At 50.8% G+C, this 22,921-nt stretch overlaps 8 protein-coding genes and 1 pseudogene across 9 annotated transcripts; 3 read left to right on the plus strand and 6 right to left on the minus strand.

Moving 5' to 3' along the window:
- Window positions 1-1,607: 1,607 nt before the first annotated feature.
- On the plus strand, window positions 1,608-3,878 carry GCG54_00007361 (uncharacterized protein; the record flags this gene model as incomplete). The annotated part of the gene is made up of 1 exon (XM_045407343.1): window positions 1,608-3,878. One exon carries the CDS (start codon window positions 1,608-1,610, stop codon window positions 3,876-3,878), a length of 2,271 nt encoding a protein of 756 aa, XP_045266264.1.
- Window positions 3,879-4,145: 267 nt separating this feature from the next.
- Window positions 4,146-5,050, minus strand: GCG54_00007362 (uncharacterized protein; the record flags this gene model as incomplete). The annotated part of the gene is made up of 3 exons (XM_045407344.1): window positions 4,146-4,191; window positions 4,262-4,688; window positions 4,744-5,050. The coding sequence occupies 3 exons, from the start codon at window positions 5,048-5,050 to the stop codon at window positions 4,146-4,148; spliced, it is 780 nt and encodes a 259-aa protein (XP_045266265.1).
- A 567-nt stretch (window positions 5,051-5,617) lies between these two features.
- On the minus strand, window positions 5,618-7,128 carry GCG54_00007363 (uncharacterized protein; the record flags this gene model as incomplete). Its single annotated transcript, XM_045407345.1, has 7 exons — window positions 5,618-6,155; window positions 6,214-6,335; window positions 6,401-6,652; window positions 6,708-6,775; window positions 6,830-6,866; window positions 6,931-6,950; window positions 7,005-7,128. The coding sequence occupies 7 exons, from the start codon at window positions 7,126-7,128 to the stop codon at window positions 5,618-5,620; spliced, it is 1,161 nt and encodes a 386-aa protein (XP_045266266.1).
- Window positions 7,129-9,246: 2,118 nt separating this feature from the next.
- Window positions 9,247-10,962, minus strand: GCG54_00007364 (3-phytase A; the record flags this gene model as incomplete). Its single annotated transcript, XM_045407346.1, has 4 exons — window positions 9,247-10,342; window positions 10,391-10,539; window positions 10,595-10,728; window positions 10,806-10,962. 4 exons carry the CDS (start codon window positions 10,960-10,962, stop codon window positions 9,247-9,249), a joined length of 1,536 nt encoding a protein of 511 aa, XP_045266267.1.
- A 2,648-nt stretch (window positions 10,963-13,610) lies between these two features.
- Window positions 13,611-15,739, minus strand: GCG54_00007365 (Aurofusarin cluster transcription factor aurR2; the record flags this gene model as incomplete). Its single annotated transcript, XM_045407347.1, has 4 exons — window positions 13,611-14,834; window positions 14,883-15,371; window positions 15,438-15,649; window positions 15,703-15,739. 4 exons carry the CDS (start codon window positions 15,737-15,739, stop codon window positions 13,611-13,613), a joined length of 1,962 nt encoding a protein of 653 aa, XP_045266268.1.
- A 1,568-nt stretch (window positions 15,740-17,307) lies between these two features.
- On the minus strand, window positions 17,308-18,092 carry GCG54_00007366 (uncharacterized protein; the record flags this gene model as incomplete). The annotated part of the gene is made up of 2 exons (XM_045407348.1): window positions 17,308-17,860; window positions 17,911-18,092. 2 exons carry the CDS (start codon window positions 18,090-18,092, stop codon window positions 17,308-17,310), a joined length of 735 nt encoding a protein of 244 aa, XP_045266269.1.
- A 46-nt stretch (window positions 18,093-18,138) lies between these two features.
- GCG54_00007367 lies at window positions 18,139-19,983 on the minus strand (annotated as a pseudogene). Its single transcript is given in 4 exon segments — window positions 18,139-18,743; window positions 18,759-19,368; window positions 19,409-19,615; window positions 19,788-19,983. Coding segments are annotated over 4 exon segments (1,618 nt in total).
- Window positions 19,984-20,501: 518 nt separating this feature from the next.
- On the plus strand, window positions 20,502-20,744 carry GCG54_00007368 (uncharacterized protein; the record flags this gene model as incomplete). The annotated part of the gene is made up of 1 exon (XM_045407349.1): window positions 20,502-20,744. A coding segment is annotated over one exon (243 nt), but the record flags the coding sequence as incomplete, so codon positions are not given.
- Window positions 20,745-20,813: 69 nt separating this feature from the next.
- GCG54_00007369 (uncharacterized protein) lies at window positions 20,814-22,505 on the plus strand (the record flags this gene model as incomplete). Its single annotated transcript, XM_045407350.1, has 6 exons — window positions 20,814-21,323; window positions 21,372-21,572; window positions 21,636-21,812; window positions 21,879-21,965; window positions 22,014-22,106; window positions 22,155-22,505. The coding sequence occupies 6 exons, from the start codon at window positions 20,814-20,816 to the stop codon at window positions 22,503-22,505; spliced, it is 1,419 nt and encodes a 472-aa protein (XP_045266271.1).
- Between the last annotated feature and the right edge of the window lie 416 nt (window positions 22,506-22,921).

A 22,921-nucleotide genomic window follows, 5' to 3' on the forward strand; every position in this document is an offset into this window, starting at 1 on the left:
GCCGCGTAAAGAAGAAGAAGAGGGAAAAACGGGATCCAAGCTCCAATAAAGGTGTTCGCGCTGGGCATGTCTTGAAAGTGTTACATGTCCATATTAGCCGCTCCAACCGCTTAAACCTGCCCTTAGCTGACGTGTTTGCAGTCAAGTCAGTCCGCTACCCACCGTCCGCCGTGGCTAAGGTTCCTCCGCTCGCTATTCGGTATTGGCGACCGCAATACCCGGCGGCTGGGGAGTCTTGACTTTGAGATTCATGTCATGCAGCCAGTGACGGGCGATGGGTAGCTCTGCCGGAACTGCCTACCTAGATCAACATCTCGGGGAGGGTTCAAGTGCTGATTGGCCCCTCAATTCGTTTGACTCGGACTAAAGAGGGGAGTGCATGGGGGTCTTCAGACTTCCGCTCCGCTGATCTGGAGTTGATGGCAGGCGATGTCTCGCGCCATCTCTCTCTTGCAGCCCAGTGTCGGGCACAGCGGCAGGTTGCAGCAGTAGCAGCACCAGGTAAGCACTGGACAGTAAGGTGAGCTCCCCAGTGGATGTTGGGGGTTCGCCATGCCTATTTTGGGGAGTGTTTCGGCGCGTTGATCCGCTAGGCAAGCCTGTTCCGGGGGTCACGGAGTTGCAGTCCGGAGTCGGGGCAGTCGGGGCTTTTGACCACATTTGCTTCGGTAGCTTTGATGTTTCTAGTATTTCTGTTCTGGTCGATAGTGGAGGATAGGTAGCTGGATTCGGACGTGAAGCTTCTTGGCAAATGCGCATCATGATTCAGCTTAAGATAGCAATCGTCGGCACCAGCAAGGTGACATCTGTTTTGTTTGGTTTTATTTTTGCTGGGCAATGAACGTGCGCCGCGGAGTCCTCGGGGAAGGGGGTTGGTGTTGCGGTGCTGTCATTGCACCACCATTTCCAGTGAGTGTCAGTAACATCCATTTGTGCTTATCGCCAGAGTCTGATTGGACAAAACTCTGGACAATGGATGCACCAGTATGCTGTGGCTTGAGGAAGTGGCGTCAACTGAATGTCACAGATGGAAACTGGCGTCCGGCTCAAATCTCCCCCCGGATCCGAGGAGTCTGTGCTCCGCGCTGCACGGTCCATGCTGACTAAGGTACACCGTACCTTTAGTGGGGTCATGTCCAGATGCCGCGGGCGGTGAGCCATGGACATAAGGTGTGGCGCGAGCTGGCCCAGACGGGAAAGGCAATGGCGCGGCCGGCATTTGACGTAATGTGGCTGGTGCCTGCTGCTGCTGGCGCCCGGAAGGCAGGACCGACCGAATGGCACCCAATTTCTGCAGTGGTGGAATCCCAAAGAAGCCAATTATCGTGCTGAATCATCTCGCCGCATCACCATGCTGTTTACCACCTGAATCAGCCTTGGATGGACCGCTCAAGAAGACGATAAGGTCGCGCATTCCCTTTGCCAAAAGCTCTTCTGTCACGGTCATGTCGAACCGCAATAACAACTATTCCCTGCGTCCACTCTGTCGATTTCTGCCCCTCCACCCCGCCAAAAACACAACAAGCCGACTCATACTTCGCCATCCCGACCATACCTCCCCCTCCCCGAAAAGATAACAGATCGAGCGACGACTCGACGAGCGCATCATGGACGAACCATTACCCGAGCTGCAGTGGTCGACGCCCTTCGCTGTACTCCCACCCATCAAATCTGCTCCCAAGGATCTCCGCGGCGACAAGATCCTACTCCCACAATCCGCCCTCGAGCAACTTCTGGCAGCCTCCCCGAGACCCCCGGCGCCCTCCAACTCGTCCTTCACCTCGTACGATCCTTTCAACCCTTACGCACGCCAGCAGCAAGTCGCTTATCGAGATACCTCTCAACAATTGCCGAATCCATTAATGTTCCGCCTGGTAAACCAAAAGAATGGAAACGTGGTCTATGCCGGTATCCGCGAGTTCTCGACTGAGGAAGGCGAGATAGCCCTTGGATCATATCTGATGGACGCGTTGGGCATACTCCCTTCTGACTTCGACAGCGAAGATACCGGAAGCAAACCGGTCGACTTGACAGTCGAGATGGACCACGATGCTCAACCTCGTGTAACTGTCCACGCGAAACGATTGCCCAAGGGCACCTACGTTCGCCTCAGACCTCTCGAAGCTGGCTACAACCCCGGTGACTGGAAGTCTCTGCTCGAGAGACAACTACGTGAAAGCTATACCACTCTCACCAAAGACACCATCTTATCCGTCCGCGGGGTCAAAGGCGAGCAATTCAAGTTCCTAGTCGACAAATTTCTTCCTGACGGCGACGGTATATGTGTGGTTGATACGGACTTGGAGGTTGATATCGAAGCCCTGAACGAAGAGCAGGCGCGAGAAACGATGCGCCAGATCATGGCCAAAGCCCAGCCTGGGACAGATAACGGCAGCTCCAAAGGTGGCCAGATCGACGTGTGGAAGACTGTCGATGGACAGGTCCTGCCCGACGAATATGTCGACTACGAGCTTCCGTCTTGGGACCGGAACCGTCCCCTCACAATCGAGCTTGGGGATCTGCCTGGCGAGGACGCGGTGGATTTGTTCGTCAGTCCCAAGTCAACTCGGCAACGTGCCCTCCCGCGCGACTCCGAGCACGTTTTTGGAAACTTCGATCCTCCAGTCGACGGGAAAAAGTCAATCACAATTCAACCCACAAACATTGAGCTCGAGAACGCAGAGGAACTCCTCATCTCGGTGCATGCGTACCCATCATCGAGCGCATCCGGCTTGCCGGTGCGTTTCTCGTTAAGGGCAAAGGCTGCTTCAGAAGACGGATCTCAAGATGGGCCAATTGATCTGACCAATGGTGATGTCAGGTCGCCGGACGAGGAGCAATGCAACAACTGCCAGCAATGGGTTCCTAAGCGGACGATCATTTTGCATCAGAACTTCTGTTTGCGAAATAACGTCACCTGTCCAAAATGCAAACGCGTTTTCAAGAAGGGCTCGCCTGATTGGGAGGCGCATTGGCACTGCGAGAATGACAACGCCTTCGGTGACTCGCCATCGAGCAGGGCGAAGCACGAAGACATCCGACACACTGAACGCGAGTGCTATGCATGTGACTACAAGGCCCCGTCCTTGGTAGAACTAGCACTGCATCGTACAAGTGTGTGCCCCGGAAAGCTCATCCTCTGCCAATTCTGCCATCTCGAAGTGCCCCAAGAGGGGGATCCCTTTAACCCGTCTGCAGAGGTCATTCTATCCGGCCTTACGGCTCACGAGCTGGCAGATGGTGCCCGCACGACAGACTGCCACTTATGCGGGAAGATTGTTCGCATGCGCGACATGGCGGCGCACATGAAGCATCATGAATTGGACAAGGTGTCTCGTCCCAGGCCCGACATCTGCAGAAATGCAAACTGTGGCAGGACTCTTCATGGGGTGGGCACGACGGGTACAGTCGGAGCAGGAACGGCAATGGGACAAGGCCCTGGCAATGATCTTGGTCTCTGCTCCCTCTGTTTCGGGCCACTGTATGTGAGCATGCACGATCCTGAGGGGAAGGCGCTCAAGCGTCGCATCGAGCGAAGGTATCTCAGCCAGTTGATGACCGGCTGTGGTAAAAAGTGGTGCGGAAACGAGTGGTGTCGTGCAGGAAGAGCCAATTTAGGGCTGGAGGCCAAAGGAGCCAGCGCGCAAGCTGCTCTTCCACTCGTGAAGCCGCTGGTGCAGAGCATTCCGGACCTGCAAGAGCCGATGCATTTCTGCGTCGACGAGGGGTCCCAGAGACGTAGGAAGTTGGCAGAGATGTTGGCTGGCGAAGGAGTTTGGGATTTCGAGTGGTGTGTTGCGGCCTGTGAGGCAGCGTCGGGAGATCTTGACAAGGCCAGGGAATGGCTTGGCAACTGGGCGCCGATAAAAGCGACTTGACTTTTAGATGTATGAGGGCGTTCTGGTATAGAAAGAGGTTGTGAAGCATGATACCATTTTTACATAGAAGGCGGTGGTCACGTTCTGATAGATGATGAAGAGCTGAATCGTATCAAAACTATACATTCTCGATAGCTATATGTGTAATGCCTGCGATATTCCACCCCGCCCGTGGTTTTAAATTATCATTCAATTCCATCCGGGACCATGGACTGATACAAGTTAACCCAAATTTGCATTGCGTCATGCCTCCCATAAAATCGTTCCTCATTGTAAAGGACGGTATTCGGTATTTTGGCTAATGTACGGGGGTCTGAGGTCATCAGCAAGTCGATCCTAGAATAGGATGCATAAGACGGATCATATTTTCATTATCAACTTACCTCAACAGGTTCTTGGCTCCAACGATGGCCGCCGTACCTCCCGCGTAAATGCCCAGGAGTCTACTCCAGCTGACGTTTCCATATGCGTTTTGGCCGACACTTAGAGCAACCAAGTCGTAAGCAAGGCACCCGCCGAATATCCAGTCGCTAGCAGTCGCGAGAAGGCCAAAGCCGACGCCAGTGAGCACCTTCACTGCAGTAGACGGCTGTTGTCCGACAAAATAGGCTACAGAGCCATTATGCAGAAGGTCCAGGACGCCGATTCCAGCGAAGGTCTTGGCTACGATGTGAGTGAGAACAGAGTTGACGGATTTGGTGTTCATTTTCGGCAAGCGGCTGGAGATGAAATACAGCTGAGCGAGACTATTGATTACGACAAAAATATTGGCCGTCTTGAGATCCGAATTGTTCCAAAATATCATCCAAGCTGTCATTTTACATCAGTCTGAATCTCGAAATTGCTGGAAACGAGGAATTCTCACTGGCGATGCAAATGTTCCCGATAGCATAGAACGGTGCAAAATCGACCATTGTTGAAACGTCGGCGTCCACCTGCTCCGCCTTCGGATCGGCCTTATACAGGCGCCATAGCCACGCAAGCTGGAACAGTTGCTGAGGGAAGAAGAAGCCCGCGATGAAAAAAGGTTGCGGAGAGAAGAAGGAAAGGTTTGCGTCATGAACATCCTTCATATTAGGAGTACTGAGCATGCCATAGTTCTGGGCGGCAAAGTCGACGATGAACGACAGGGGCGCGAGCCACCTGGCGGTTGAGAGTGAGATACCCATCATTGGTGTTATTGCACGGTACAAGACGAGGACGGTATGGCTTCTGGGTGACAGAAAGACAATGTGGTAAGCTGTCGGGGAAAGTAGAGGGGTTATGGTGGTGGTCTTATTCACTTTACAGGACGGGCAGGGATGATCGTTCGCATTTTGGTTATACGCCAGTATCTCGATGACACGTTCGGTGTTCCCAATTGGCCGACGACCGACGCTCCCGGATACTATAAAAGTTGATGAGCTCATGATTCTGGCTGGATGGATTGGCTTTGTGCACTTACGTCGCCAAATAAGTGTCCTACGTCATTGACTTTTTTGGGTCAGCACAAGCGCCGATGGGGTCCGTGATGACCGCCCGATTTCATCGGCCCCACTCCGAAAGTCCTTCACCCGGGACGGCCGGTCCCCGGCAGTATGGATACTAATGCTATGGGATCTAACTTCGCATCAGTTCCCAATGCGAAGGCATTGAGGGCTTCCCACCACTGATTGACCACAAAGGCCCGGATGTGTTGATTGCATATTATTGAATTGATGTTGAGATTATACTCAAGTCTACTCTGAAAGGTATCTGTTCTATGGTGCCTCGACGCTTTTTGAGTCGCTCAGCGGACTGCTCGGACTATGTAGTTTCAGTGGCGTTTGGATGACTTCGGCATTCGCTTCGAGGTCCCTGTTGGATTCTGGAATGACGGTAGAGTTATCCATATTTGCAGAAGTAATGCATTGGATCTCTGCCGTGTCGTCATTGGTCGGATTCGCTGGCCGGCTCAGAACGCTCATGGGATATGTGAGGGTTGATCCCGTCAACCCTAAATCGTCACCGAACACATCTTTTCCTCTTCCATTTTCTTTAGATCCAAACGGACTGCGTCTCCTAGCGTGGCCTATGGTTTCTACCGGTGGCAGCTGCGAGTCGTGGTTGGTTGTCTCAAACATCCGTTGGTACCAAGGGAGCCTCTGGGCCAGCTTTCGTAGAAATGGCACGCAGGAGCAGATAATCAAGGTGCTGACTTCAGCCTCTGACCATATGATAGGAACGGCAAGGTCGTGCGTATCATCGAGACCCATTTCAGTCACGGAGTGCATCCGGATAACGGAAATCGCACAGACCCTTGTGGCATTTGTCAGTATCAGGTCAGAAAGCGGGCAATTGTGGATGATTGACTCACATCAAGCCAAGTGACAGCATAGCAATGAGACCAAGTCTCTTGATGATTGGCAGTTGAAGCCTCCAAAGGAACGGTATCGGTTGAATGAAAAGGATCAAGTCAGTGCAAAGGTTGAAAGCAAACTGGATGTTTCATCAGCATCCAATTCGGACAGAACGAACATTCTGGTGAAGAAGTAGACACTTACGCCAATCCACCACAGCACAGGTAGGTCAAGGCAGGTCCCTACCATACTCGGAACCCATGCTTTCGAGATTGGATGACACTGGAAAATTGGAATCATGCTTTCTTCGATGGCTTGGCAGCACAAGAATACAACGATCGTCTTGTTGACGATGATGAGTCGTCTCTCGGGAAGCATGCGGATGTATAACACGGCAAAAGACATTTTAGCCAACGCAAGACCGTAACTGTACGTTGAAGATGTCGATATCGTTAACTGCACCGCAGTCAGCACGAATCCACTTGCTTCAATTCTAACGGTATGCACGCACCTTGAGGAATCGCTCGTAGTTTACTGGATCAACGTCTTGATGATGGCGACCAAAGCCTGCATGAGCAGCTGTCCCGGAATTAGCTTCCGTTCCACGAAGGGCAGAGAACACTCTTTACGTACACACAAGAGTCTGAATGCACATGGCCATGGTGAACACCTGGAAACATGTTAATCAGTCGTTGTTTCCCTTGATCGAGAGACGCGCTGGCACGACGACGTACCCAGCTTGCAACAATGAGGACTAAAACCATTTGTCAGACAGTCTATTGGGACCTCAGGTTATGGTTTCACTTACCATCATCAAGTCCATACGTCCTCAGGCTTGCCCTGACGCCGACGCGTACGGATATGACCAGCGTTGTGAGGCACATCATGGCTATGGTAGCGCCGATGAGTGGTTCCACCAAGCTATCTGCCATTTTGGTAGGCTCCCGTCACCGCCACTCCACTACTATGTTCTGATTTTCATGGGAAGTTTCCGAGCCGAAGGATCAGGTTCGCGTAAGAGTCGTTCGTCGCTTCTCGAATAGTGGCACTTCACGTCCCCAAGTCCCAGGAGCAGTGGAAGTTCAATCCATCATTCTGCGCACGTGGGTACGCCATGGAAAGATATGACGATTAGGCGCAAAGTGTACGAGAGCTTGGCAGAAGAAACGGAGTGTGTCAAAGATCAAGCTATGACATAAGGGGGCAGTCTACTTTTCAAGATCTGCGAAGTGGGTGCCGGATATTGGCTGCGGCGGGCGGATGGAGACCCCTCCGCTCTACCCATTGACAGAGTTTGCGGAGAGAGCGTGAACTAGTCAGTCTCATAGGATAATTGAGAAGCCCTTTTGTCTTGTGCTTCGTAGAATTGGCTAGACGCGAGCTACTCGCAAAGCTTAGCTACCCCACGGAACTCCTGAGGAAGCAAAACCTTGCCCCGTACCGCACTTAAGATCAGGCGATTTCTGCCCAGTTTGTGTCTTTGATGGGCTAAATCACTTGCTGGCCGGTCTTTGGATTCGGTGTTTGGAAGGGGAAGACACAAATTAGCTCCAATTCAACAAGGGCAGGCTGGTGTGAAGTATCCCGCCCGGGTTAGTTTTCGAGGGGGTGAGAAGCGCAGCGCAAAGTTTAAAAGTCACGGTTTGCATCACGTCTCCTGCGGCGTTTCAAGAACCGCGAAATATACCTCACGGAAACCCATACCGAAGTTAGCCAGGAGCTAATCGGAGGCAGTTTCCACCATCCAATGAGCAATTCTCCGCCTTGGCGCTCACGTGCAATTATCAATCAACCCTGGCAAGTTCGACGGAAAACCGTCGCTCCCACCTACTATCCACACACAGACGAGTTTTTCGCCCTATCATGAGAAGAGAAAATTAGAGTTGAGCTTGTTTTGCGCTTGCTTCTCAGTGATGAAGGTCTGTGAAGACTTTGACGAGTCAAGCGTCTGTCACATGTCGGTAGCGCAAGGTGTAGGGGACGTTTACGAGTCCAGCCTTTGCAAAACGAGGACTCGACGGCGCAGCATGATATATCTCACAAGTAGGAAAACGCATAGAAAACGAGGCTGCTCTTTGAACAAATAATGTTTCCATCTAGAGTTGAAGCTACTTTCAGCTGATTGACACTGGTATGGATATCAAAGACGGGTCTAAATCTAGCTAAGTCTGATAGTCTGTAGCCGCCTGGAACGTGGAATACCGTCAGTCATCTCACAAAATCTCAATGACGTCGTGATCAACGAGAATTTTACTTCATTGGTATTCTGATTCCTCGTCAAGCTGCGACCTCGTGTGATTTGGAATGACGACGATATGAACAATGACGCAATTAGATCTCGTACTGCTCAGCTTCTGGCTCGTTACAGCAGATCAGCGAACGTTGGCAAAAAATTACTCCTATGGCAGAGTCGCAAGATAGAAGAGGTTCACCGGCTACCAGTTAGAGTGATTTGACGCGTAATATCGCGTCGGTTCCGGCGTGAACCGAGAGGGTCTTTGGCATAGAAATGCGCAATCATGCTGGCATCCCATTTGGATAGGACAGTTAACCTTCTCGACCGGCCATTTAGTCGCTAGGGCCATGCCAACGGCGGCCCTCTCCTACCTGGAAATGTACAATAATAGTGGCTGGGCTTTATGCACAAGCTTGTCAACCAATTATGGTAAGAGCTTTCGGCGTTTGGCCCCAAACGTAAAACGTTGCCTTTCGGGGTTTGCTTGTTTTTGCAAAACCACAACACACTATATTCCGTATGTCAGTACCGTAATGGTGCTTTTCTATAATTGTGTGGGGTTCAGTGTTGGGGGCTGTAGATACGCCAGAGACTGTTGATTAGGGTAGCTCACTGAGCAGGGAGGTGTCCTGGTCATTGTTTGGCATGTCTTGCTCATAAAGCAACCTTCCAGAAGTTTTCAAAGTACATAGTCTAACACCACGGTCATAGGAAGTGTGGTATTAAGCAATTAATATTACTGTTGCAGCATGTCTATATCCCGGCAACACTCATTCATGTCAACAGAAGTACTCGCGCTGAAATACGAAAGGCCTCAAGGAGCCACATGACTCAACCACGGGCTGGTTAAGTCGGTGTAAAAGCTGGCGCCCTTCACGATTGATGGTGCCCCCACAGCAGTAACATTGCAGTTCGTGATCCAGTTGCCCTCGGAGTCGAGCTTGTTGGACACGTACTTCCTGTAATCTTCCAGTAGACATGAAGATCCGGGTCCGTTCTTGCAAGAGGGCAAAGGGTAAACGGCGTCGTTCAAACGGATACGAACATAGGTTACGTTGTGGGACCCCCCAGGAGGACATGGCGCAGTTGAGTTAGAGCATCTCTTGACTGGGAGAGAGGTGCGTGATATGTTTCCATGCGTTCCATTGCCAGAAACAGCACAATTAAGTCGCTCAAAAGCGATGGTACCTCGCATCGTGGTGTACCGAGAACTGACCCAAGTGCGGCTATTGTCTTTCTCAGTCGGAGAAAGCGGAGCTTGGGAGTCCATAACTCCCGAGGCTGTCACAAGCTCGTTGAGCTGTCCGTCGTTGAGAAAAGAGACAATGAGCTTTGGTAACGTGAACGTGCTTCCATCGGCCCGTTTGCCGGTGACGGAAGGGCCTTCGCCAAATAGGGCCATAAGCGCGTTCAAGTAGGGTGTCATCATCTTGGATGGAATGTCCGTGCCGGGGCCAACTCCGTAGTAGTAGCGCAGATCTTGGAAGTACTCGTACTGGAGGAACTCCTCGTCTGAGAATATATCACACCAAGGTGACAGGCGACCGGTGATCTGGCTCTCATATCCGCACAAGTAGGGGATTTGCGACACATCGTTCTCGGTGAGCGTGAGATTGCCGGTAATCAAGCCTTGCAGGCGCTCGAGGACGGGGGGGATCCAGACGGCGTTCCATTGAGAGACGTAGTCGCCACCTTCCGTGTCAGCGAACGTCGGACACATATCCGACGGAGCCAAAGAATCGCCGATCCCGCCTGGAAAACCTTTGGAAGTGACTGATACGATATCTCCGAACAAGGTGGCGTTGGTCCCCAAAAAGCCACGGACAAAAAGCTTCGCAGTCTGTAGAACTCGGGAATAGTTGTTGGCCCAGACCATGAATTCTTCGCCCTCATTGTAAAGATGTGGGTATCTTTCGGGGTCAGCAAACTGTCCTTGCGTGCAAGACTGCGGCATTTACCTTGTTCTCAAAGTGTATCCCAGGTCATGCGCTTCCTTGTAGCCAGTCGGGCTCAAGTTGGCAATTTGAGACGAAGGATTCGTCAAAGCGGTACGCCAATTGGGTAGAAAGCCTAGGCTACCAGAGGCCGTGTAGTTTCCAGCTTGAAACTATGAAACAACTTGTTAGTCGCAGATGGGGGCGGAAAGGATTCAGTTGACTGACTCGCTCCTGCATAGACACCCAGCCATTGTAAGCGCCGGGATCGGGATAACGTGAGCCATGCCGAGAGACGTAAGCTGCCTGGTCAACGAAGCAATTTTCCGGAATATCCGATGAAATTCCGTTGACGTTTGGTCCTGGACCATTAAACGGTCAGTTTCTGTTAACATGAAAACGCCTGAAAAGGCATCGATCGAGGAAGTTGACAACATACCTGCGTACCAAGGGCCATTGGCGCCGAGGTGCTCCAACGGGTGCTCTGCAGTCTCGCTAGCCGGAAGATTAATGTCTTGAACCGGCGCAAGAAAGCGCGAGTTGGCGCTCACCAAGCCAGCGGCGAAGCAAATGAGACGGAGCTTTGAGATGGCCATTTTATCTCAATTGCTTCTGGCTGACGATACGGAGGGCTGGCTAGAAACGATCATCTCGGCGCCTGGAAGTCATGGCAGGTCATTCTTCAATTATACCATGTGTTTCTCGGCGTCGGCCCGGTCATTACCGGGCACGTGCTATTATCGTGTTGTTTACGTTCGGTGGACTTGCGCGGACAAACGTGCCGGTTCACCCAATGTAACATTGGCATCATGGTGCACGTGAGAAACATGCACATCTGATTTGACGATTTAAACAAGGTTGTGGATCCCCAACGGTGATTCGATCCCAGAAGAGACGTCGTACCCGCGGCTGCATTCGCTAGCGGCGCCGACCCGCCCCCGGAATACCATGTTGAGCCGGGGGACTATGTCAGGCAATATATTTCCGCCCGAGGAAAGGGAACGCGCTGAACGAGTCTGCAAGATGGTTCACTGCACACCTTGAAGTTCGAGACTTCGATTCGCCCGCAGGCACCAGGCCTTCTCGACATGAAAGTCAACACCCGGCCATGCCCCTTTTGTTGAATTATTCCTAGCACATAGTATTGCCCGGTGCCAAACATTCTAGTCCGCAAATGTGGCGCTGGCGCTCCATATTCGCACGTCGTTCGTTCGATGAAGTTCCCGTAGTGAAGAACGATGACCTCGAAACCTGGCATTGTGCACATGAAGCGGTAGTCCGGTACTTCGTCCAGGCACCAACAATCTCAGATCTCGGAAGGGGAGACTTGTCGATCTAGGCGGGATGTAAGTGAATGGTCTCTGAGTCGGTTCTTATTCATTTGATCTCCATTGGCTAATTCCGAACAGCTTCTCGCGAGGGTCGTATGCCATCGGCAAAGTCGCTGGCACTCGACGGATATTCTCATCAACACAAGAATGGGATTTGTACAAGAGAAGGAATGCCGGAGTTGTGACGGAGAATACATGCAAAAGCTACTCTAAATAGGGATGTCTTGAACGCCTTGGTGGCGAAGTGATTATGAACAGCGGAAGGTGAACTGAAGAAAAGACATTAGCGGCAATCGCCGACATTATTCGGTTCTAAACCGTCATATGAGCGAAATGCTGCCCATCACAAACCAGTCTGTGGAGGCATATGCGACTGTGAAGAGACGCATATTAGCTTGACTTTAATGATAGCGTAATCCATTCATTGGATATTCTAATTGGCGTCACACTGTTGTGCGCTGTGCCTCCATGGCGGTTCAAAAAGAGTTTCCAATTTGAGTCTAAAGTTGAATAGGAGATCTAGGAGGCAACACACAAAACCTGAGAGTTGAACTAAACTGACCATAGATAGCTGTTTATTTCCTGAATTGCACCTGACTTCCAATAGAGTAATCATAGGAATATAGTTTCTTCAACTAAGAAGGCTGCTGATATATGTTCTTAGTATTTATACTAGCGCCGTTTGTTTGAATCTTACATATTAAAATTAATCAGTCGTTAAGCCTCATATAAGAAGTCAATATCTCAAGCTGGGGGGTATTACAATTTTATTTTTAAACTGTTGACCGCAGTACGTCACTGCATATTGATCTCGTATTGCTTCTGTTCTACCCTCAGCATTGCAGGCAGTTAGGACGTCTACAGCTAATCCCTAAGGTAGAACTGGCAAGGCAGATATAAGAAGCACTCGCATGTCCATTTATGACCGTAGTGTGATCGAGAGAGGCGTGGGATGAACGAGAACATTTTGTTTGCGCCATAAATCATATTGTGTGGTCTGATAATAGCATACACTTATCTGTGCTGAAGGCGTCCAAAGCACGCGTTGCAGAAACCAAGGTTTCTTCTTCACATAAGATTGCAGTAAGCGGCAGGACGATACCGCCGCTTTAGAGCGATTCCTATACGAAACACATCCAATAGGCAGCAATTGCTCCAGGACCATCAAAGAGGAAGACTGTCGAACCACCGCAAAGACCCATTTGACTCCTTAATCGACCATATAGTGCCTTGGGGACTTACTCGTTTTTGCTCCCAGACGGGCTGTTTGCGTGTTATATCAAAGTCTGCATGAAATTCAGCGAACAAAATTTGCCTAGAACATCTCTCATGAAATGTTAGGCGAGGAGCTGCTTGACAGAGGCGAGATTTGCGAGGAGCAATAGTATAAAGCTATTTGAGACAGGCAAAAATACACTAGGAGCAAGGTGAGCCCTCACTCTGAAGAACTTGTGTTTGGATGGCTTTCAAGAGTTTGCCGAAGGATGTCTATTCTAACTCAAACACTTTTAATGTCGTGCATGATGAGCTTTGGCCATGTGCTCGTGTCCAAGATTTCCCCCGGCTCCGATGCCTCGGGTTGTCAAACTGACCCGAGAACCGATCGGAGTCTTAAACTCAACCGAGCCGACTTCTCACTCATAAAGCTTCGGTATTATGTGGCAATAAGGAGCCGGTCACATCACGAAATTTGCAAAAATGCAGGTTAAAAATTTCAGCATATAAGCGTCAACTCGCCTACATCTCGTTGCTCTGCGTACGACTGGTGTCAAATGTTGTTCTAGCGCAATGATTTGCCGGATTCATTAACCTCCAGCCCGAAGCGGTTGATGGGCACGTTGGAAATTGAAGCATTCATTGGGTGCCGGGATGACGAACGATGTAAAAGTTTTATTGGTTATCAATGCAATTTGTTACCATCCTGTTGGAGTTGTCATGTCAAGACCTTCGAACGATGACAATTGGCGATTGATGATCTCTTGATCTGGCATCGCCAATGGGTCCCAAGACGAGGCCCCCGCACCAAGATATCGTTGAAAAAGATGTTCCATTGGAGGATGATCTGATTGATGATGGTCTGCGGCAGTACGACTTCCCTCGGGATGAGACGGAGGTTCCGTGCCAGCCCGTGACCTACTCCAGTGAGGCACCATGATCTCGCGGATTCTTGTGACATAGGCGGGTTCGTCTGGCTGAATACCATGTTCGGCACAGAGACAGTCTTCTCTCACCTTCCACGCTTTCAATACGAATTTTGCGAGTGCTATGTTGTACTCCTGCGAGGGATCAAGGAACTCCGGGTGATACTCATAAACCGCCGGAATCTGTTGCCAAGCGCGCTCAACTAGATTTCCTGAAGTCCGCTGACTCAATTGGCCGACCATGAAAATTACCACGTCGAACTGGAAAAGAAGCTTCAGGAACCAATGAAATCCTTGGTGCTTATTTGATCTGTAGGCATTGACGTTCTGCTCAGTAGTCATGACTGACCACTTGAAGAGATTGTCTTTTGGGGTTAAGATCTCACTTCCCCACTCTGGCTGTTCCTGAGGAGGGCGTGTGGTTTCTTTGACCTTCTGGAGAATGAGGGCTTTCAAAAGCGAAGCGAATTCGTGCACTGCGCCTGCAGACGGGTCGGAGTTCTTCTCCAAAACTCCATTCAACCGGTCTTGGAGTTGTTTGATGAACGAGCTGATTTGCGCCGATTGAACTTTGCTCTTACGTCCCGAGCTGAGGGTACTAAGTTCGTTGTACAGCATCAGAGCTTCGATATCAGGTTGTTGCTGGATGCAATGCCCGATCTGGAAGACTAAAAGCGGTATCACCATCTCCGTGGGACCCTCACGCTCCTGATACTTGTCTGTAGCCCCTGGATGCAAGTCTGCGTCGTTGAGGTTTTTCGGGAGCTTGCAGTCGCTCGGACGAGGGAGCAGTGATTGGCTCAACCCAGAAATCATGGAAAACTTGCAGTCGAGCATGAATATTTGCCACCAAATGCGGCGCCTCATCTCTGTCTCGAACGGGGGCAGGCCGAGAAGCTCTCCGTCTCGATGGAGACCCATTTTCTGCGCAATCCGCACGCATATGCCGTTCAAGATCCAAGCGCCGTGTATGTTACAGCGGCCTTGGATCGACATCTTGCCGAAGTCAGTAAACATCAGGCTTGGGACTGAAGAGCGGCTTACCATGTGAAGCACGAGCGCCTGAAGAGTGGTTATGTCGTGCGATTTGAGAAAGTCGGCGCGCAGCAAGCTTTGCCTGACGCCGGTCGAAAATCTCCGGAAAGCAGCATTGCATGAGGAGCCAAGCATCGCCATGCACTCGTCTTCAGTTAAGGTGACAATTGACATGCTGAAAACTGCAAACATCAGGGCCTCCACATTGTTCGGAAGATGTCCAGGACCACTCGCGGCTTCCACAACAAATGGCTGTAAAGTTGGGGCATGTACGATTTTCGTTAGGGAATTCACCCTTTCCAAGAAGGTCTGCCAGAGCCGAAAGATTTGACTCGCGGTGGGATACAAATCGTCGGGGTGCTGATCAGCAGGAGAATCGCCGCCTACAAGCAAGTAATCGCTGTAGTCGGGCATGGAAGCTCCAGGGTCCCATTCATGCTGTGGCTCAGGCTCTTGCCCCTCATCCTCCTTTTCTACGAGCTCTTTCATCCCACGCAACTGTAGATCATCAGTTAGCCAGTGTCATGAGCAGAGAATAGTGGAAAAGCTTGCCTCTTCGTACACCGTTGCCCAGAGGAAGTTGTCAATGAATCGAACAGAGCCATCTTCGACAATCACCTTGCCAGCGGGTTTCCAATTGATCTGATTGTTTTCATAGAAAGGAATACTGGATGCTTGAGGCGGTGCTATGGTGCTCTCGTGGTCTAGGGGTTCTTTACTAGCAGCAGCATATTTGGCCAGGAGTTCTTCGCATCGTGCGAGTCTCGCCTGGAGCTCTGCATTTGGACGTCTCCTTTTTCGCACTGGGGCTGGTATACTAGGGCTGCACGTTGCTTTGGACTGGTGCCGTGACTGGTAAGCTTCATCGTGAGGGGAAGATCTTGGGCACGGCAAGGAAAAACCAGGGGCGATAAGACAAGTCCGGATCATTGCGCGCCAAGGTTGGCAAAAGCCAGCGCTCTGCCGTCGTTGGCGAACCGCAAGTTTGTGCCGTAATATTTTGAGGCTTGAGGGCAAGAGTGACATACCTTGATGCAGTTCGAGCATGGATACTTCCGGTCGCATTTGACCTTGCGGCGTTGACACAAAACACACGCCAGGGGTCGCGATGACTTGGATGAGGACTTTTCCGATGGAGATGCCGACATGGCGCGCAGGACGTCAACGATGATAGCGACGTGTAGAAAGGAGTACAGCGATTAAAATCTGGAGTAATCCGGCTTGTCAACAGCGGGGACGGGTATATACAGCAGGCCGGTCGGGAGTCGGTCACAGATCGTCCGATAGGCGATATTTCCCAAGGCAGGAATCTCTCCTTGCTACTCCTGCTCTCGCACATGTAGGTGTGCGTATCATTAGAAGCTGCAACTTTGGGCGTTACTGTCGTGTGCACGCAGTGCAGTAGTAAACATGGGCTGCCTACAAGCTGGTGAGACGTATCTGTGAAAAGGGGGCTGGGAACCTTAAGATCCAATCTGTGCCCTAGCTCGGCGGCACGCTCGGCTTCGAATGCCTGTCTCAGTACAGGCGCGTGTACGACACAGTGACGCTATGGCGCAATTCCCAATTAGATCAAACGCCTGGTCTCTGGCAGCGATACAGAACCGAACCCAGCACTTTGTAGCGCTTTGCTGCGTAGAGGGCCCAACGGCGCATGGGATTGCACCAGGTCCGTGGGCCACAGGGTGGTCGACTGTTCAAGGTCTGCTTGTCTTCGAAGGCCAGCAGTCCACACTGCTAGGCGAAACATGCCTAACGGATGAACTACTAGGCAAGCAAGAAAACTTTGCCTCACTTAACTGCCCAGTGATAGATTCCGCCGGCGGTCTGAGCACAGCGAGAAATCACCGTAATTGATGCGTATGACTTACCTACGAATGGGCACGACCCAGCCAACTTGAAACCTGTGCGAACTTTCCTCCCAAGCCTCTCTTTCGTTATGGACACTAATTGCAACTGGCCAATGCCATTGCTATCCATGCTGTCGAGTCAATCGTGCTCCGATATGCATGGTAGGGCTCACGGCTTCATCGCCTTGCCCTGGCTTGTCGTCTTTGATCGGCAAAAACCCACTTCGTCGGACAAAAAGCGCCTTCGCAGTCTCGCTTAAACTCTGTTCAAATTTACAGAGTCAGTGCCACGCTTGCGATATCAGCAAATCCAATCACGCTGGAAGTTCTTTTTCGTATTGCTCATACTAAATGTACTTAAAATACAGTAGTAAACCTTGCAGTCTGCCTCTCCAAGCCACAGGTTCTGAGCCAAGATATACTGAAGTCAGAAATCTTCTCACGTGGCTAATACGTACGTCACTTAAGAGCCCTCCATCCAAGGTCATCTGATGCTCAAATCGTCCTAATTTCGGCCGTACACAAAACACGCTGTAATAATAGCTTGATATGACTTTTCAAGCTGGAAGGCCTAAACTGTGAGTCTATATGTAGGGACCAAGATCGATGTGACCATCCCCATCGAGGAGTTGGAATAAATTCAGGTCTCCAAATCCATGATCTCCGTCATTCCTCCCGTCAAGGATTGACAAATCTGGTGTCCTCGGGAGCGAGTTTGACAGAGTCAAAAACGAGGTATCCATGTCTGCGAAAGACGGCGAGCCTAGGCCCAAAAAGCCAGAGACGGAATTTGTCTTGACTGCCGATTGGCGGTCTTGCCCCAGTCCCGGAACAACATCATGAGCAGAAGAATGGGCGATTTGCTCAGATTCCACGTTATCCCGCGGTACTAGCCCAAACAACTGTGACGAGCTTTCCGTCCTCTGAAGTCGTTCCTCAAGCTCCTTCTTTTCGAGGTAATCTAGTGCAGCGTTTAGAAGCGACTTTGCAATGAGAGAGTACTGCGAAGCATGGGCATCCTTCTTTGCGAAGTGCTCTAGTACCATGATTGCGTTCCGCGTGTACTTTTCGAGGATGCGGCCGAAGGACCCCAGTAAGCCAACGCCCAGGATAAGAGAGGAAGCAAAGAGCCACGACCTATTCAACCTCAGCATCGTGCACCAATCTATACAAGCCTCATTACTCACACGATGAGTGGCATTTGTCCATTTAGGTATTGCCTTTCAGTCAAGCCAACCAGTATGTCGACCATGAAGCTTGCTGCATCTATGCAAGCATCGGCGAGCTTCGATTTGCCAGAGACCAGACCGGATCGACTGGTCGAGCCACCGGTTGATCCTTCCGTCAAGCGCTTGTGAAGCTCGTACATAAGAAATGGTCGCGAGACTAAAATCACAGCTGAGAAATGTAAGTTAAGCGGTGAACTGACTCAGCCGTCGACGGACGATGAGCTTACCGTAATAGTATGAGCATAATACTTGGCAAGCACCGGTGACCTTGCTTGGGTCCTCCCCGTCCGTCGATTTGGACACAACGTCTTTCAACCGTTGAAGCCACCGGACAGACCAATCCCGCAGCTGTCTTGAAATACCCTCTGTCAACTGGTAGGAGACCTTTTTTCGTGAATACACTTCGACGACAATACCTTCAGTAATGAGAAATATTTGAGCTGAGGCATTGAGAAGATCGAATGCCTCTTGTCCACTTGTATCATCTGCTCCGCGATATGGAACGCTACAGTCAACATCAGACGTTGCTGGCGGCCTGCCCATAGATGTACTTAGGAAGAGATCCAGTACACGCAAGCTCTTCCACAAACGATCTCTGTGGTGTTGTCTTGTCAGCAAGCACAACAAATGGTCAAACAGACGGGCCCTGTCAAGTTGCCTTACCGCTGTCTTTGAATTTCGGGCCCAAAACGAGAGTTGATTTCTGTGCGGTGTATTCCGATGGAATATGCTGCCCTTACCGCGATTCCTTTCCAAAGTATCAGTCTCAACTTCTTCGTTACATTTTGTGCCTGAGATCATCTAACCAAAGAACAAGAATGCCCCATTCATCTGGCAAGAGCCCAACATGTACAGAGTGACTAGAATAAAGGTCTGGATAGTGGGGACGTTGATGTTGCCACTGAGATTGGCGAGTGCCGTGTTGCGCGCATACTCGAAGTAAGACGATGCCAAATCTTCTTCTGCAGATTGATATCCTATAGCAAGGACTAGGTAGAAAGCTGCGGAAGCAACGTCTTGTGATCTGTGGTCTCGTTGAGCCCAGGCACACACCTCGTTCACGAGACGAGCGTCATCGAACAGGTCAACCAAACCACTGGTCTACATTGGAGTTATAAGCATTGGTCAACTGGAAGTCAAGCTGGTGGATTTGAAATCGTCTTACAGCGGCACGGTACGTGGTAATGGCTTGAGGAATGGTACCCGGGTGAAGGACAGGCTCGCCATTGCCGGAATAATGCGCGGGTGGTCGAAAAGAGGGATTTTCCGTTTGATGAGCGAAGACGTGAGGGTCTACTCGAGTGTTGACAAGTTGCCGTACTGTTTGGAAGAAAGATAATGGCGCACAATCTCCAATAAAGACTGGCGAGGTCTCATTAACTCGTGAAGACGTCAGCTTAGGGGAGGCGAGACACACTTAGCTTGCCTTGAGCATCACACAGCAGGCGCGCTTCACGAGGAACCTCTGTCTCCTCCTCCGCCAAAGAATCTTGGCCAGCCTCCGTCGCAACATTGACGTGATCGACGCCGTTGTGCACAGACGGTGACGGTGTTCTTGGAGTTGGCGCGGGAGCTCGTCGTCTCTGCTGCGGTGAGTATCGACAAGTTGCTGAACGCTGGCGTCTCAAACAGTAGCTACATGGCAACTTTCCATCGCATTTGACTATTCTCTTGGTTAGATACATGCCCTGATTTATCGGAAAAGTAACGTCTCAAGCAGAGTGCGCCCTAGCAGCGTAGCCGTTGAACCCATTTGCAATTGCCATCTGCATCTGTGTGCTGCTCGCTGTGGGACTTGAGCAACATCAGAAAGGCATAATGTTAGGGGCAGGTACCTTTTCTTGCTTTGCAGCTATCGCAAGCATTCGCGACCCTTGTGCGAACATAAGTGTGCGGCGATGCCTCCCGCACCGAGACATCATCCATTCTGGTGCAACCGCCGATATCCCTTGAAGTAAACTCGAATCGCGGAAGAAGGAAGATCGGACGCGGAGCAAGAAAGCCAATTGCCGAGGGGTCAAGGTTTTCCGCACTGCAACTGTTGCGACGCTAAACCTTGTCGGGCTTCCAGGAGGGTGTACGTGAGCAACTCATGACGCCAGTGCTCACAGTAGTTCCGAGAAAAGACACGTTATCGGATGCACTGTGCTTGCCATGTCGAAACGCGAACCCCCCCCGGTTTGATCCTCGGATCCTGCGATTCCTTAGCCGCCCACACACAACTCGGCTTACTCTTGTAATACTTCCAGCAACCCGGCCGTTCACAGCCGCATGCTGTGTGGCTCTCGTGACCCGTAGACCGCAAACGTCAACGCTTTCTGTTACGTGAGCACATCCGAAACCGCCCGGAGGCGGAAGACGGCCCACCATGGCTGGACACGTGTGAGTGCATCCGATACTCCTCTCACGCCTTACCTAGGGACCTTCCAAAACATGGTCTTTTCGAAGAAAGCAGCTGAGTTCGTTCTTTTAGGAACATGATGGACGACGTCCTCATTTCAAATTGTACGCCGGACAGTGGAATATAGCGTCGCCTGAGCTGACGACCGTCACAAGCAACACCGGCCTTGCTTCGATCGTCGCTGCGATTGGTCATTTCCCAAAGCTCTTCGACGCAGAATATATTCTTGAAGCATGTCCAAACCAGATTAGCTGAATCTCCTGTGTCATTTCCACGTATACATGCGCTTTTGGGGGATGACGGCGGGCTTTCTCGGTCATTTATTGAGTATTTGAATTGGAACAGATGCCTCTTCTCTGCCAAATTACCCAAGCAGTCGCTGCCAAAGTAAGTTCCATGTGCTGGTGTATGTTATTGAGGTTTGCTTACTTGCTAAAGTCTCGCAAAAATCATCCAAGCAATGACTGTCGTAAAAGATGAAAATCCGAACCCAGCAGAGGCTCTAGAATCATCGCTGCAGATGATTGATGGCGACATCGTCCAGGCCATACAGGCCTTGAAGGAGATTCAACCCCGTCCCGAGTCAGAGCTTGAGCACCAATTTCGCCATCTGATTCTTGCATTGGAGAATTACAAGCGGGTGCATGATAGTAGGGACTCTGAGTGTGTGGAATACCCCTTTAATCGCAGTGAGCGGCAGGTGAAAGACGCCTTTGTGTCTCTGTTCCCAGAGTGCATTGCGGCCACAGCCCCTAGGTCACGTGCAAAGACGCTCATGTCATTGAAGATTGCAACTAAACCTGATTTCGAGACCTTTTATCTTGGGCCGTATGAGTTTCCGAGAGTATTGAACGGTCTGTGGCAGCTTTCATCCGCAGCGCGGGGAAGCGGAAGTACTAGCAGGCAAGAAGAAGAGCTAGTCCGTCTTGTGCAGGCGGGGTTCACGGCAGCTGACATGGCTGATCACTATGTTCGTGTTGTTCCGTGTCTCCCTGCTTCCTAAACTGACTGGATGTAGGGTGATGCTGAGCTAGTCTACGGCGCCTTTCGGAACCGGTTGTCGCCAAGTGTTAGGTCACAGGTTCTAGCTGCAACAAAATGGTGCGTATTTGCACCTCCTACGGAAGCTGTCACGGCAAAATTTGTCCTCGATGCTGTGAAAGAGAGGTATCGACGACTTGGAGGCAGAATTGAACTGCTTCAGCTTCACTGGCACGACGTAAGTTCGGACCTGAGTTGCGCTGCGGCCTTTTACATGTAGCTCATGCCATCGCTGCATTAGTATTCTTCAAAAGAATATCTTAGCATACTGGTTGAACTAGTTCGTCTCACCGCGGTCCACCCGAACCTGGTATCAACAATCGGGCTCTGCAATTTCGATGCGGAGCACACCGTCGAAGCCTGCGAGTATCTGATAGCAAAGACCGGTTCCGTCGGAGTTGTGTCAAATCAAGTTCAGGTTTGTGACTTCTGTTTGATCCCATGAGATACTCTTGAGGATCTTGCTAAACCCCCAAACCTGCAGTTTTCGGTGCTCGACTCCAGACCACTTCACTTGATGGTCGGCGTTTGCCAAAGATATGGGCTGAATCTCCTGACATATGGTTCCCTGGTAAGTTCCAGACAGGTTGCCAAATCAGTTCAAGATGACGAATCTCAGAAGTGTGGCGGAATTTTATCGGCTCAGTGGCTTGGGAAACCTGCTCCCGATGTCTATGCAGAATCAGCGAAGCTGACGCCGTCACAAAGAAAGGTAAGCACGAGAAAGACGAAAAGTCACAATTGACACCTAGGATTTCAGCTGATAGGCCCTCTGAAGTATCACGATATGATCATGCACTGGGGAACTTGGCGAGACTTCCAAGACTTGCTAGAGATTCTTTCGACGGTGGCCCAGGAGCACAGGGTGAGTATTTCAAATGTAGCAGCTCGCTGGGTTCTCCAGCAGCCGACTGTTGGAGCGATAATTGTAGGGACACGGCTTGGGATTTCTAGCCATGTCGAGGAAAACCTCGCGACGTTCGAATTCAACTTGAGTGACTGGGATCTCGATAGGATCAACATCATGGCACTGGGGTCCAATCGGACGAGAACTAGACGGCTATTCACAGGCATCGGGGACTGTGGAACCGAATATCGAAATGACCATTAGTTACTGCGTTCATGCATGGCGAGGTGTCAGGATTCACACGATGGAGCACTAATCAGTAATGAGTGAAAAGACTTGGACCCTAAGTAACCCTAAGACTTGTGCTCGTTGGCGAGGCTTAAACCTTTGCTAAGCGTGACAGCCATGCCTTTAAATGTAGCAAATGAGACGTGGCATTCCATTTTAGATGAGCTCATTGATACTAGGCAGTGAACAAGTTGGTTGGCCATCATGATGATAGATGTCACATTGGTGTAGTGAGCGATTCGACATCCACGGATTCCTGAAAAACCCGACGTCCCTCGGATCATGTGGGCCTGCATGGGTCGTAGAGCACAGACACTTCCGACATCCGAACTCTCTTCCACACACACAAACTTCAACCCAGAACGCCTCTCGGATGCGACTTTCCCCATTAG

Source organism: Colletotrichum gloeosporioides (genome assembly GCF_011800055.1).
Source record: "Colletotrichum gloeosporioides strain Lc1 chromosome Unknown consensus_32, whole genome shotgun sequence".
Lineage (NCBI taxonomy): Eukaryota > Fungi > Ascomycota > Sordariomycetes > Glomerellales > Glomerellaceae > Colletotrichum > Colletotrichum gloeosporioides.